Genomic DNA, 14,667 nt, shown 5'->3' on the forward strand with positions numbered 1-14,667 from the left:
GACTCAAACAGAAGATACGGTTGTAGGAAACGTGTCTGTCCTGCAAGAGTGGTTGTAATATCATTTTTTTTTCAAATTGTAGGTGATTACACTTGCAGGAATACCAGCTGAGGTTGCAAGAATGCACCCTGATCGATTTTATTCTCACATATTTGAATAAATAATAAAAATAATATTTTGATACCATGACATACAAAAAATAAGCTGCTTTCTACCAAATGGGTCAGGTGGTCCGAATCATCTTCTTTTGTTTGTAAACTTTCTTCTATTCCTGTTTAATTAAGGGTGGCACTGTGCAGCAGTGCATAGGGTCCTGAACTCATTACTGGATGGTTATGCATTCAAATCCCAAGTGAGACACTTGGAGCAAGGTACTTAAACCCCAAATTTTTTGTGGTTAAAACACACAACTGCATAATCGGGTGTGAATGTCAGTCACTTTGGATAAAAGCATTAATCAAATAAATGAGTGATTTTTTTTTACTCTAAAGCAAACACATTTCATTAAAAGCACTGCAGGTTATTTTTTCTTTACAACACCTATTAGTAGTAGTATTATCATCAGTACCAAATAATAGTAACACAACTAAGAAAAAAATCAAACTGAGGGAATTTAATGTTCAAACACTCCATGTTTAGATCTAGAAGATGGATTTCAAAGCAACTTTCACTTCAGATATACCATTTCCCGTTTTTAGCTTAAGAGCATATAAGGACGTGAGAGAAAAAAAAACATAATAAAATGCCTCCTGTCAGTTCTGAACTGCTTTATATGTTGTCCAGATCCTTCTGTTATTGCTCTGTAAATTGCATGGGAGGCCCTTCTCTGTACTGTATGTGTGCCATATGACAATGTTTCTCGGCAGGACATCTGGTCTGATCATCCTAATAGTCTACAGTACATAGAGTCCGCTTTCTCTTCTGCTGTTAATGCCCTCACTGTTGTTTACATGAGTACTGATCAGTGCTGAATTTGATTTTTTCTTTGACTTAAGTACAGTTAGTCTCCTGCTCAGGGACACATTCTCATTTTTGACTCAAAATTGTTTTAAAAATAGCAAACTGCCTGCCATAAAATCAGCTAAGCCGCAACGCAGACTCCTTCACTGCCAGTTATAAACCCAGACAAACCTCTGCTCCTTGCCCTAAATCTTCTAGTTCATCTTCTTAACTGAAATGTCATAAATATTATGTTGGGACCACTTCCCGCTAGATGTGATTAAAATCATTGCTAGTCTATAACAGATCCAGATGAAACCACTTCAATGGTAAAAATAACACTTCTTCTGATTAAAATGGCATGAGTATTGTGGTAGACCTCTTCAATACAAGCTTTGTGAAGATCGATTATACAATGGAGATGACATTTGCAGGCCACCTTCCTATCTCTGTACAAAAAAAGAAAATAAAAGATGTTGCTTTACCATATGGTAATCAGTAAAATTATGAATGACAGTTCAGAACATTCCTGCTGTATCACGTAAAGATCTTCTGCCTAATAAAAACAGAGCTGTAATGGTAAACTACCTGTGAGGGTGTTAAACTCACAGTTTTTAATCGTCAGAGGTCATATGTTAAACCACAAACATACTGAATGTGCCTGAGGTTACGCAACATCAGTAGAAAGTTATCCATTGTAAGAGAGGTCAAACAGGAAGACTTATTTTCCCTCTAGATGACTATTCCATATTTTCTGTGGTTAGAATTCTCAGAGGTTCTCTAAACAATTTCAAGACAGTCTTTTTCCTCCCAGAGAAGATTGTTTTCTCTATATCAATCTATGTTTATATCACCATTCTCCACAGAGATGAATGGTAAAGCCAGTAGGATCTGGTATTTAATATGTAGTTTTACCCACGAGGAAACATCACATCTGACTCAAACCTGTTCCATAATAATCAATTGTAATGTCTTAAGAACATCTGGACTTGACTTACCATGTTGCTGCATGTTCTGTACCTGATATTTTTACCTTCACAGCTCCTGTGAAAAGAAGAAGAACATTCATTCTTATTTTGAGAGATTCAGTTAAATCCTGGCAAAGGTAAAGAACAAGACATAACAAAATGTTGCATCCTTGATTGAGTCCTGCATCTTGTTTGTTATGAATTTGAACCTGCAATTCCAGGTGAAATGAAAACTGTAATATACCGTATTACTGTAGATACAGAGTAGTATAAAAATACACCAGCAAAAGGGATTCCCTAAATCAATAGGATATATTTTTAAATAATAAACACATTTAAGCATAATCCTTTTTGTCAAAGTCTATTCACAAAAGATATTCTGTAACTGAACATGTTTTTCCAGACAAAGATAAACCCTGACAAATAAATCCTGACAGTTATTTCATATCTAATAACGTTAGGCACTGTTTCACCTGTCAGCCCTGAACTGGACTTCACCTGCTTTGAGCTTAATGAGACTGAACACAAACTTAACCACCTACTGAGCTAAAACCAGCAAACAGAAAAGAGACAGCTGGAGATCTCTGGTATTGTCAAATCAACTAAAATAACTATATCGACAAATGGACCTTAAGTCCGATTGTTTAGTTCCTGTGCTGAGTTGATTACAGCCCCGGTAAAATGCATGATTGGAAAAGATCCAGTATATGTTCCACTTATTTAGACAAACACAGAAAGGGACTTCTATAGGGATACTTAGAGTAATACAGTACATACACGCTTTCCTTTAAGAACATAAGAGTGGCTACAAATGAGAGGGGCCATTTGGTCCATCTTGCTCACTTAGTAGTTCGGTAGCTGAATGTATGGAAGCCCATTTCCACCAGGGAGTAAAAAAAAAACGTACTATGGTATCTCAGAATTGCGACTTAGTATCTCAGAATTGTGACTTTGGATCTCAGAATTCCGACTTAGTAATTTAGAATTCCGTCTTTATATCTCACAATTGCAACTTTTTGTCTCACATTTGCGACTTCGAAATAGCCCATATTTCATTGTCTGTCCTTTTGTTATTGTAACGGATACAGGTTCTAGGGCTTGTGCCCTCGCCGCTCCCACCCTACTTCATGCCTCACTGCATTGGCTCCAACCGGGCTTCCATATGAACGAACCTTAAATTATGTCCAGCTGTTTCTTAAAAGAACACTGAATTTCAGGGCCTCAGCCCTAGAAACAGGGAAGCCTGGTCCCCACAATCTGACACCCACACCCATAATTCCCACATCTTTCTGTAAAGAAGGTTTCGTATTTGCTGTCTAAAATGAATTCCTTTGCGTTCCTGATCCTTTGTTTCTGTTTTGCTACTGAATGAGAAATAGTTCCCTGTATTAACATTACAGTTTATCCCTTAGGTTCTTATATACATGAATGAAATGTCTTCTCAATTGTTTCTATTCTAGAAGGAAGGGATTTAGGACCTTTAACCTGTCTGCATATAACAATTCCCTGAGACCAAGAATCCTTCCTGCCACTCTTCTTAGAAATGTATCTATAATATTATTTTTTATGACAGAGTTCTAACTGAGGTCATGGTTACTCATTTTTTAGTTTGAGCATAACTTTCCTCAATTTTCCACACATTTTTCTGTAGATTCAGGCATTCTGTTGTATTTTGACTTCCCCACATTTGTTGATGAGGACACTGAAAAAACTAACAAACACCACATCCCATTTGCGTGCATTTTCCTAATACCAGTGTGAATCACTTCGAACTTCTTAATGTTAAATTTCACGGCATGTGTCAAACACTGCCATGATTTTGTCCACGTCTCTTCCTTCCACAGAAGATTGTTTTCCCCATATCAATCCATGTTTATATCATCATGTTTATATGTTTGCTCATCTGGAATGTGTTAATGTGATTCCAAATCAGAATGTAATTGCAGATTTGTTTATTTAGGATTTTTTAAGGAAATACTTTGAGGTGTGAATAAAAGTGAGCCATCTTTTCTGGAATTCAGTTAGGACAAATGTGACTTTGTACAGTTCAATATCATTACAGTATAACATTTTTAATGTTATTCAAGATATTATACAATGGCATGTACAGTATTGTGTTCCCATTACATCAGGTAAGAAAAAATATGGAGTACACTATACATACATCACATTTCCATCCATGTCTGCATTAGGTAGTTTAGAGCCTGCAACTACTGTTAACTTTTTACTCTTCAAGTTAGCCTCCAAAGATTCTTGACTGCTTGTTTCCTCTAGTTTCAGGTCTACACTGCATTTATGTTATTTGGCTAAAATGCACATTTACAGTGTAACAATGCAGGTTTTTGGGAGGAGCCATGGCAATCACGGGTAAATGCCAATGCCTCGTCTGGGGGGGCAGAAGCCCCAGTGTGAGGTCAGCAAAAAGAGAGAAACAAAAAAAAGGAGAAAAGGAAAAAGAAAAATACACCTCATGGAACAGAGGCATCCAGGATGTACTGTCCCTATTTAGCCGGGTCCAACCTGGGGAAAAATTATCTGCTGGGAACAGCAGGATCCAGACTATTTTTTCCCATTTTAGCTGGGTCCAGACTGGAGTAAAAAGAGATCTAGGCTTAAAACTTAGCCTGTCCCTCTGAGGATACACGGCGGGATAGGAGAGGGAAAAAAAGACGGCTTCACAATGCCCTCCAAGACTGTCGCTGTAATATTCTCTCCTTTCGGGGGTCTGTTGCAACCCTGAATTCGTCTTCTCTCAGCTGCAACTAACTCAGGACTACGTCCTGCTAGCTGGTCTCCGGGGAGGTGTTCAGTGTGTTCTTAAATGGCTCCCACAGTTCTAATCCAAAATTAACCACCCCAGCTGTGGGTGTCAAGGCAATGTGCCACCCTTAGACAAGGGCTCCGCCTCCACACTGAACACACCCCACGCAATGCCACAGTATCTTAGTTTGTAGCACATTGCCCAGTTGGTGTGACAGTAAAGCAATGTAAGCTCTCAGACATCCAATAACAGAGAATTCAGAAATAATGCCAGAAATATCTCCTTCTTTTGACTCTAAGAAAAAAAAACAACCAAAATACAATCACTGGCACACATGGCACCACAGCCTATTTGATCCTTGCTCTTTCACATTGTTTCCCTTTCATGGAAAGCTGAACAGTCCTTCTCCTCCCAGGTTTCTCTTCACTTCGTACTACTCACACAAGTCACTAGATCTTCACACTAACTCTTGTCTCTCAGTCTTCATTAAATCACCAGGCACTGAAATATTCAAGCTTATTAACTCCATATTGCAAATTCCTTAAATTTCTCTAATCAGGCACTAATGTATTCAATCAGATTAACCATTCACAGTTGTCACTAAAGTCCCTTTAATGCAACTCTTAATTGAAAATGTTCTTACAAATATGCCCCTATGCCCCTCTCACCTTGTGCTTGAAGTATACTCCTGGGTAAACACAAGATGATCTTCCACAATGAGTAACATGTAAGATCACCAGCTATTTGGCTGATCCTGTTTGGCCAGATTCTGTTTGGCCTCTCTGTAACAAACACTTTTGTCCCTGATGCAGCAGCAGCTGATTCATTTTCCCTAACTTCACACTCTCCAAGACCGCCCATCTGCCATCTGATGGACTCAGCCTACTGACAGACTCAGCCTGTGCCCTCTAGACTCCTCTCACATGGCTCTGAAGAGAAGGTACACTACTACCTTGCCAAGCAAGTCCCCACTTTCTGAAACTGTAATTTCTCTCTAGCTCACCGAGCTTTAATAACTCAATTTGTTGCAAATGAGCTCTCACTCTCCTTTTTCCAGATTGGAACATAAACAAAGACTAGAACCCTTTTCCTCCCAGCTGGTCTTATAATAAGCCCAGAGGCGTGACTAGTTCCGCACAGAACCTTTCCTGAAAGCTAATTTCTTTCACGTGAAATTTCCCTCCAATTTTCCAATTAAAAGGCAGTCATCTTGGCTCAAGGCCATACTACAGGCCTTGAGTTTTGAGGCATGATGATGGCTTTCTCACAAAGCCACCTCTCATTACCTCACAGTATCCTACAAATGAAGTCTCATTTAATTGGTGACTTCTCTGATTGCAGATTGGTATCTATTAAATTAAAACTAATTTTACTTTTTTAGTGTTAGCCTAAAAAATATCTTGGTACACTTAAAAATTAGGAATATCCTTTGTTTGCACTTTGGATTAAGACAGTAACAGATCATTTTAGTTTGGAGAAATCCACATACAAAATGGAAGGTAAACTGGATTTTCAAAGGCTTTGGACTAATTTTGCAAATGTTATAGCAAATTTGACCAGTTACAAATAAACAAAGTTTATTATAAAAATGTTTATTTCTGTATATTATTATAGAATTAGAAATTATAGTAGTTTTCAAAAAATATAAAACTACCTAGAAATTAATTTATATGTCGCATTACCTTTTTTGTTTTTCATGTTTTTTTAATTCATTCCATATTTTATACAGTATATATTTATTACACTGTATGTAAATTAAATGTACTGTAATTGTGCAATAGGTCTTATAACAAATACTCAAAAAAGTAAAAATAAATGAAGCAATTAATTCAAAGATATGTATAAAATTTTTATCCACACTAAGGAACATCAACAGGAACCGTGAAATACAATGTGATCACTATTATGCCCCTCTTATCTTGAGCTCAAAGTTTTGTTGCCCACTTACTGTATGACTCAATTAAGGAAAGAATTAAAAAATGACTGGCTTACGGGCAAAGCTTATCTGACTAAAATAGTGACATGATGAGCATGGTTTTTGTTTGCTGAATTATCTTCTTGATGGAGGGCTATTCACTTCAGAAGAATTAAAGCTCACAGGAGCCAAAGAAACTTCGACACAAATCCAGAAAAGACAAGGCAATAGGCACACAGGACTAGGTTCCAAGAAAAACTGAACTAAGACATTATGTGAATTTTATCTCAAGACCCTTTATTATACAAACTGCAGAAGAAATCAAATTTGAACAAAGCCTATTTCCTCTTTTTCCTTTCAGACCTTTACTATTTACATATGTGATTACTCTACCATAAAACCAGATCCATTGTCTTTTCTACAGGACTTCACCTGAATAAGTGCTTTAGTCTGTGAACAAGCAATGTTTACAGTGTCTGTAAACTTTTAATGACAGTGTGAATGTTTCTGACTCAGCACAGATCAACTGTGACGAAGATGACATGATGACATTATCAGTATCCAGCTCTGACCCCCATGTGCGTCATGCCTGTCTGAAAGGAGTCTAGCTGACTGGACTGACTGGTTCTCAAACCAATGGTACTGATTCTCTGGCTGACTGGTTGTCTGAGTGACTGGACTGACTAGTGCTCTGGCTGAGTGGAGTGTCAGACCCTCTGGCTGACCAGTTGTCTGGCTGATTGGACTGACCAGTTGTCAAACTGACTGGACTGACTGGTTCCCTGACTGACTGAAGTGACAGGTTCTCTAGCAGACCAGATGTCTGACCGACTGGACTGACCATTCTGACTGGTTCTCTGGCTGACTGGTCTGAATGTTTCTCTGGCTGAGTCCCAGCTGGCCTCTGCTGGCTGTGCAAAAAGGGAGCAGAACTGTTTTGGTCATTTGACTGGTTGATGGGTCATGAACTCTAAATCTTCAGTCCATTTATGGACTCTAAGTCAAGGGCTCATCGAAGCAAATTACAGAAAGACAGCTCCTGTCACATACTGTATCTTTTCAAAATTCAAACTATGTACAGTATGTAATCAGACTGTCATTATTACAACTCGGTCATTTTGAGTCTGACTGCAATTTTATTGTTAACAGGCTTTGACTGGTTTTGATTATATGTATGATGCTGTGATTAAAATTCTATCACTGGGAAAATGTAGCAAATTATGTGTTACACAGATAAAAATTGGACAAGAAATGCAAGTAAATACTCCAGCTACATTTATTCATTTATATGGGAATGACCAAATAAATGAATACAGTAAATGAATAAATAAATAAGCATATAAATACCATGGAAAGAAGACAAAGAAGTATGCATGCCATTCTATGATTGTTGTGCCTGTTTTCAATTAATTACATTGCCAAAGAATTCAACATTCAAAGACAATGAAGGATATCATCGGAAGTTTTGTTTCTTGCACTTTATAAAAAACACCTTATCACTTTGAAGCCTCTCAATAAAACTGTGCAGTAATATTATACATTGTATCTTTATGAACTACATTTTTCAGACTTAAGCATTGCTTACTTGATTTGCAGATTGAGTTACACTCAATAATGGATTTATAAAAGTTTCACTACTGAAATAACCTCATTACAATGGAATGTACTGTTCTGAAATATTAAAATGTAACTGTCCTGGTAAAATAAAATGTCAGGAGTTGCATATGGTTACAATAAAAATATAGAATTTTGATAAAAAAAACACAACTAGATTTGATCTGTTCTTTCTTTCAAATATAAATGTATGTGATCTGTATAACTGTTGTACTGTAGACCCCTCTTCAACAGAGTTTTTGGAATTTTAGCAGAATCGCCTATGGATTTTCCTTTAGGGTGCCAGTGTAGTAAAATATGAAGACAACGCCCAACTCACTCCTCTCTGCTCTGCAGAATATTTTTTCTAATCTAGAATGAAAGACTGTGCAAATGACCCACCCTAAGTCCTAAAAGATAAAACAGCTGGTGTTCTTACACTAAAACCTTCTCCGCAATGTCACAGTTTCACATGGAAAAACAACACTGCAATATGTACAGCTTGCCTACAAAACTTGTGATTTTCTTTAAAAAAACACATTGTACCCACAATTGACATACTTTCATAATGACACCCAATGTGATGAAAATATACATCATGTTTTCATTTAAGTACAACTCTGATATAAAAGCTGATTCTCAAGAGGTACTTAACCTCTGCAACCATAGCCCTGACCTTAGTAAACAGACGAAACAGAAGGCAGCCAACAGTGAGCCTCAGCAGTTACTGGATTAATTTAGTTCAACCACTTTTCCATGTTTTAGAGTTTCACATGTTCCCATTCCTGCTGCATGTGATCTTGCTGTGTCAGTAATTGAGCAAGAGCAGGAGTGGTGAAGGTAGGAGGTGGTTCTGCACACAAAGTAGCGTGGAATAACTTGGAACAAACTATGTAGCCATATTTTGGAAACAGGCTCACCAGGATCCATCAGGAACATATGAATGAGATTCCAGGCTCAGTAAGACACTAAATGTAGAGCACAGTGGACAAAATGGAGCTCTTCTCAAAAGTCATCTCTCTCTCCTCTATTCTAGTGTCAATAAGTTGTGTTAAAATTTTAATTTGTCAGGATGTACAGAACTCCAGGATGAAAAGGTCCCTGAATAGACAGTGGCACAAAGATCACAAGCAAGTGTTTGACAGCTTTACTTATGGGCTTAGGACAACCTCGCAATGCCAGTTTGCTCCACCTACAAAAAGGCCTGTTAAGAATTAAGAGGAAGTATTAGCGCTGACTAAAAGGACTTAATCACATCTGTAAGAGTATAATACAGTACAGCATCTTCTAAGCAACAAAGAGCCTCCACTGACCCGCCATTCAGACATCTCCGCAGTGAGTAGGATGCTCCGCCGCCACAGGTTCGAGAGCAGTCGCTCCAGGATCCCCACGCGTCCCAGCCCGTGTCCCGTTCCTCGTCCGAGCGGGTGATCCTGGACGTCTGCAAGGAGGCGGAACAGAAATCACACCGCATTAAAGAGAAAACAACATTGCTACAGTGGATCTGTAGAACGGTTAAAGTGTTCACTCACTCGGTGAATGTGCTGAACCGTTTTCTCAAGCACTGTGCTAAAGAGGTGAAAACTGAATTCCAATAGTTAAGAAGCTGCATTTATCTATGCCTTTATTTCCTGCAGAACTGTTCTGCATGCTTCTGTGCTAGAGCAATGTTGGACAGTATACAGTATTCCTGTTAATAGTGCTGCACGCTGTGGTCCAATTACAACACTGCAGTAACATCTAACAAGACTCCTTTTCTGGTTCCTTTTTTAAATGCAATTACTTAACGTAATCACTGCCAGTTTGTTAATGCATGTACTGTAATAGGCACTCTATTTAGCAAGTCACTCAAACACAGGGCACATGCACTTGCCATACCAGACTGTCCTCCGCCATTATGTCTGTGTGTGTGACAGGCCTAAAATAGAGCTCTCTGCTCCATGGAATGCTTTAATAGCTCTCCTGGAATGTCTTCATGTTCTGCCCAATGTGACGTTATTCATTGTTTGGCTCTGGCATGTTTATTACACATAATTCCCCATATTCTTAATATTCGTCTTGTGCATCGGTAATTACTGTCACACGCCGTTAGCAACAGAGTGAAAGAAAAAGCACCGTGACAGCATCTGTTCCACCTTGAATGAAATGGCTTTGGCAACCTTCCATTCCCCTGTCAGGGCAGAGTAGCAGAGCTGATGCCAACGGTCATTGAGATTCAGAAAATTAAAAACACAGCCAACACCATTAACCTCGAGCAATTCTGTACAAATCAACCCAGCTCATGGAGAGCCAGAATTCAGTGGACTCCTCCCCCAAAACCAAGGAAGCAAAATTAGACTATGTCTGTATATAATTGTGTTAATATGCCTTTTACAAAAAGCAATTTTATATTGTTTCTTTGACACTATTATTTCATCTAACATATCTGCTTACATTTAAAAAGCTTTATAAAAAGGCAAAGGATTCTGAAGCTTTTAAAGATCTTTTAAAGGCACTGTATGCAAAACTGACTCTAAATGAAGACCATCCTTAGTGATGATACTGTAAAACAAATCATACAGCGGCAACTGATTTGAAGTTATACTCTGAACATTATAAGGTGATCAGGAATTGTTTTTGTCTACAAACATTTTAAATTATTGGACAAAATAAGCTTTCTAAATTTTCTCATGAAAGTTAATAGAACACCAAATTTAGTTTTCTGAGGGCTGAATGGCCTGATGTGAAAAGTCTTTTAGCTCAATATCCTGAAATTCCATGCTGCACCATTGGTTCTCTGTTCAGTTAAGCTGTGGTACATGTCTGGCCTGGAAAAAGAGATTTTTATTTATTTTTCATTCCTCACCTATGTTGTTACATCATCCTTTGGGAGAATGAAGCAGTACTAGTAGGAAATGTCAAACATTCTCAGGAGTGCAGAATGAGTATTTTTAACTCATTACAGGTAAGGCTCACAGATATAGGAGTCAATAAATATTGGCTCTGATGATCTAGGCCATGTTTTGCCAGAAACAACTGGATAAGATCCTTACATCAAATAGCTACTAACAACCAAACGACCTACAGTACATGGACAGTACAGCCTCCTCTCATTTTTTACTTTTTATGCCTTATAGCAGACATCAATCTCAAGAAGATGAAACTATCCTAAAAAGACAGTGCTTACTCTTAGAAAACTATCAAAATGTGTAAAAAGTTCATTAAAACTGAAGAGTGTAATGAGCAGTAAATTTTAAGACTATTAAAAATATATTTTGAACTTGAATGCTTAAACACACAGGCTGAGGCAGAGGTTTGAAACTTATTTTCTCCTTTATATGGTCTGGAATGTTCATTGTATTTAATTTGGACCTTGTTTCATGTAGCTGTATCTTTATATTTCCTTGTCTGGACCCCTTTCCTTTTGCCAACCTTTCCAAATATCTTCCCTATGAAGCCAAAATAGACACTTCTGGAAACACCCTAAGAAAAGGCCATGAATGGACACAACAGACGGATTATCAGGCTTTATGTCATTTCAAGATTGTATCACTAAAAAGCTAAACAAGGTCTTGAATGCTAGGAATATTTTTGTCACAGAAAAATCATTAAAATGTATCCATAATAGTCACAGATCGGAACAAGCTCATTATTGTGTTAGGTTGTAGCTTGTTCCTATGAGTGTGAAGACACCTAATGTGGAAAATGCTGCACTCAAAACACTGACTTTGTGTCCGAGTTATTGTCAATAAAAGAAGTCTGAAAAAAGCCACCAAAATTACGTCTGACCCCACTCATCCCAGTCCTAAATTGTTTGTTCCCCTACCATCTGGCAGAAGGTTCCGGTCACTCCAGTCGCACACAACTAGACTCCAAAACAGCTTCTTCCCCAGAGCTGTCAAGTTGGTGATGCCCCCACTCCCTCCCACCATATTATGATCTCTCCTAACATCCTCCTGTACCCACAACTACTGTACTCCTACACCACCACACACACATGTAAGCCAAAATTGTACTGTTCCCTCGATAGCCCAGTAAAACTGTAACAGGCATAATAATATTTAATATTTATTAATTAACCATACTATTTTTGCACTGTTCCAAGAATTACCTTGCACTGTTTTTGTCCTGTTATATTTTCTCTGTTTGCGGAATTTTGCACAGTTTTGATTACTTGATTACATGTTATTTATGTTATGTTATTACATATTACTGTTATTGCTATTGTATAACTGTCTATTGTCTTTTCTTCTGTCCTATTTATATAATGCACCTGAGTGACTAATGAGAAACACTTTTCATTATACTATACACCTGTGTAAGTTTAATGGCAATAAAGTTGAATTGAATAAAAAAGCACTGCAACGCACCAGGTTGGAAGTTATTCTATTTCTTTAAAGACAAGGGGACTGGGAGTTTAAACTGGGATGCCACCCCGTTCTGTAGTGGAGTTACCCTAAGCAATCCATGCCCTATCAATCCTCCTGCATGGACTGGAGCAGTCAGAGTAAAGTACCTTCGCTCTACAATACAACATCTGTGTCCTGAAAGGGGATTTGAACCCCAACCCTTTAATTAAGAGAAGAATGCCTTAACCACTCCTTTACATTGCCCTGTACTGTAAGTCCCAATAAAACCTTAGGGGAGACAGATCTTCACTACGTGTAGTTTTTCACACCTAATCATTTTCCAATTGAAGAGATAATTATCTTGATAATAACAATCTATGTCATAAGACAACAAATAATTGCATACAAAAAGACTGTAGCATTTAACATTTGAACAAAATTAAAAATTCCTCAAACATTGACTTCATTACTCCAAAACTACAGTACATTCAACATATGTAAGTACATCAGAGGATATTTATGTGACAGGTGCAGGTCGCATGATGGCTCTCTCACACTCCTCTTCTGGCTGTGTCCCGAGGAATGTACATTTTGGGTAGAAATAGTTTTGATCCTCAAAAGTATTTGGGGAAGAATATACCCTCAGAAGCTGAACTAGCACTCTTTGGCTGTTCAGAGGCAAAATCCAGGCTAACAAGGTAAGAACAGTGAGCACCCATGATTTCTATAGGCACTGTGGAGCAATCCCATAGGATCTGGGGATCCCTTTTCTTTACTATTTTGAAAAGGGTTAAGCTTTGTATTTTGTATAAGTTTTGTATTTGTATATGTTCCTGATTGTTTTACACACACATCTATTGCTTTTATCATAGAATTTGACTGTTATTCTTATTTCCACAAGACACAAGAAAAAAAAAGGCAAAAGCAAGTCTGAGATGTGTTTCTCTGTTTTTTTGTTTGCTTTGTGCAATTCTTGTATTATTATTATTATTATTATTATTATTATTATTATTATTATTATTATTATTTAGCCCTGGTGTGAACCCTACAATGGAGTGTCCCATCCAGGGTGTATCCCCGCTGCACCCACTGATTTCCAGCTCACCCGCCATCCTGAATCGGATTTAGTGTTAGAGAATGGATGGATGAATAATACTACTAATAATAATGCAGCCGTTAGATGTCCAGTCCGGGACCCACGGAATCCCAACACTGTTTTTCAGGTATCCGGGAAAACTGTCAAACTAACAATCAAGACAAGACTGAAAAAAAAGAACTGCCTCTACTGCTTAAATTATTACAGCTCCTGCCAGATCCCTACTCTGTTGTTACCGTTAACGACAGGGTGCTCCAGAGATCTGTTAGTGTCCGGCTATCTTTCCAGGTCTGCACTGTGTCTGAGCAAAGAAACACCGATATCCGGTAAGGTTAATCTTAATAATAGGTGGTGTTATACTCAGGAGTCCCAAAAACCTATGAGCAACCATGCATGTCACATGCAATATTGAGTCCAAAGGCTTTCCTGCACCAATCTAATCTCTGTCTGATATATCTTGTTCTTACCTAAAAGCCAGGCAGGGAGTGTATTTTCCTGGCACTGCCTCACTAATAATAGGAAAGTTGGCTCCTAAGGTAAATGATGTCAGCAACCCCACTCTGGCGCCAGAAGCAAAAATGTGATGCACATCCCTATGGTGCTCCTTTTCAGGAGACTAAAAGTATGAGCAAACACCTTTTCTGCAGTTTTCTCAAAAATGGCCATAACCTCCAATTCATAGTCCATGCACTTAGCAGCAATAGCCTCTTCTTAAACCTGATACTGTACTATATGTTCTGCATGCACATGTGAGTGTTCCCTGGAAAAAGCAAAAGAACCATGCATGCATGACAAAGTGACTCGCATCTACGTTCTTGTTTAACTATCCTGCAGAGGTGGCAGCCTGAGGATGGACTGCTGGTAGATTTGCTTTGCCCTGGCCCCCTACTGTTTGCAATATGTTCAACCACACAGATTCAAGCTTTACTCTGATTTTACTCTACTGCACCATACCGCCTGGTGCTGTACTCTGATTTTACTCTACTGCACCATACCACCTGATGCTGTACTCTGATTTTACTCTACTGCACCATACCGCCTGGTGCTGTACTCTGATTTTACTCCAC

General features: G+C 38.3%; 1 protein-coding gene across 2 annotated transcripts in view; it reads right to left on the bottom strand.

Annotated features, from left to right (window-relative positions):
• Positions 1-14,667, bottom strand: part of adamtsl3 (ADAMTS-like 3) — a 164,824-nt gene that overhangs the window by 70,385 nt on the left and 79,772 nt on the right. For both annotated transcript variants that reach the window (XM_015343042.2, XM_015343041.2), the window contains exons 4-5: positions 9,490-9,617; positions 1,938-1,983 (exon numbers count right to left, since the gene is read on the bottom strand). In XM_015343042.2, coding sequence (XP_015198528.2) covers positions 1,938-1,983; positions 9,490-9,617 — 174 coding nt within the window. The remainder of the gene's footprint in view (positions 1-1,937; positions 1,984-9,489; positions 9,618-14,667) is intronic.

This window comes from Lepisosteus oculatus, chromosome 5 (genome assembly GCF_040954835.1).
Source record: "Lepisosteus oculatus isolate fLepOcu1 chromosome 5, fLepOcu1.hap2, whole genome shotgun sequence".
In the NCBI taxonomy this organism is placed as follows: domain Eukaryota; kingdom Metazoa; phylum Chordata; class Actinopteri; order Semionotiformes; family Lepisosteidae; genus Lepisosteus; species Lepisosteus oculatus.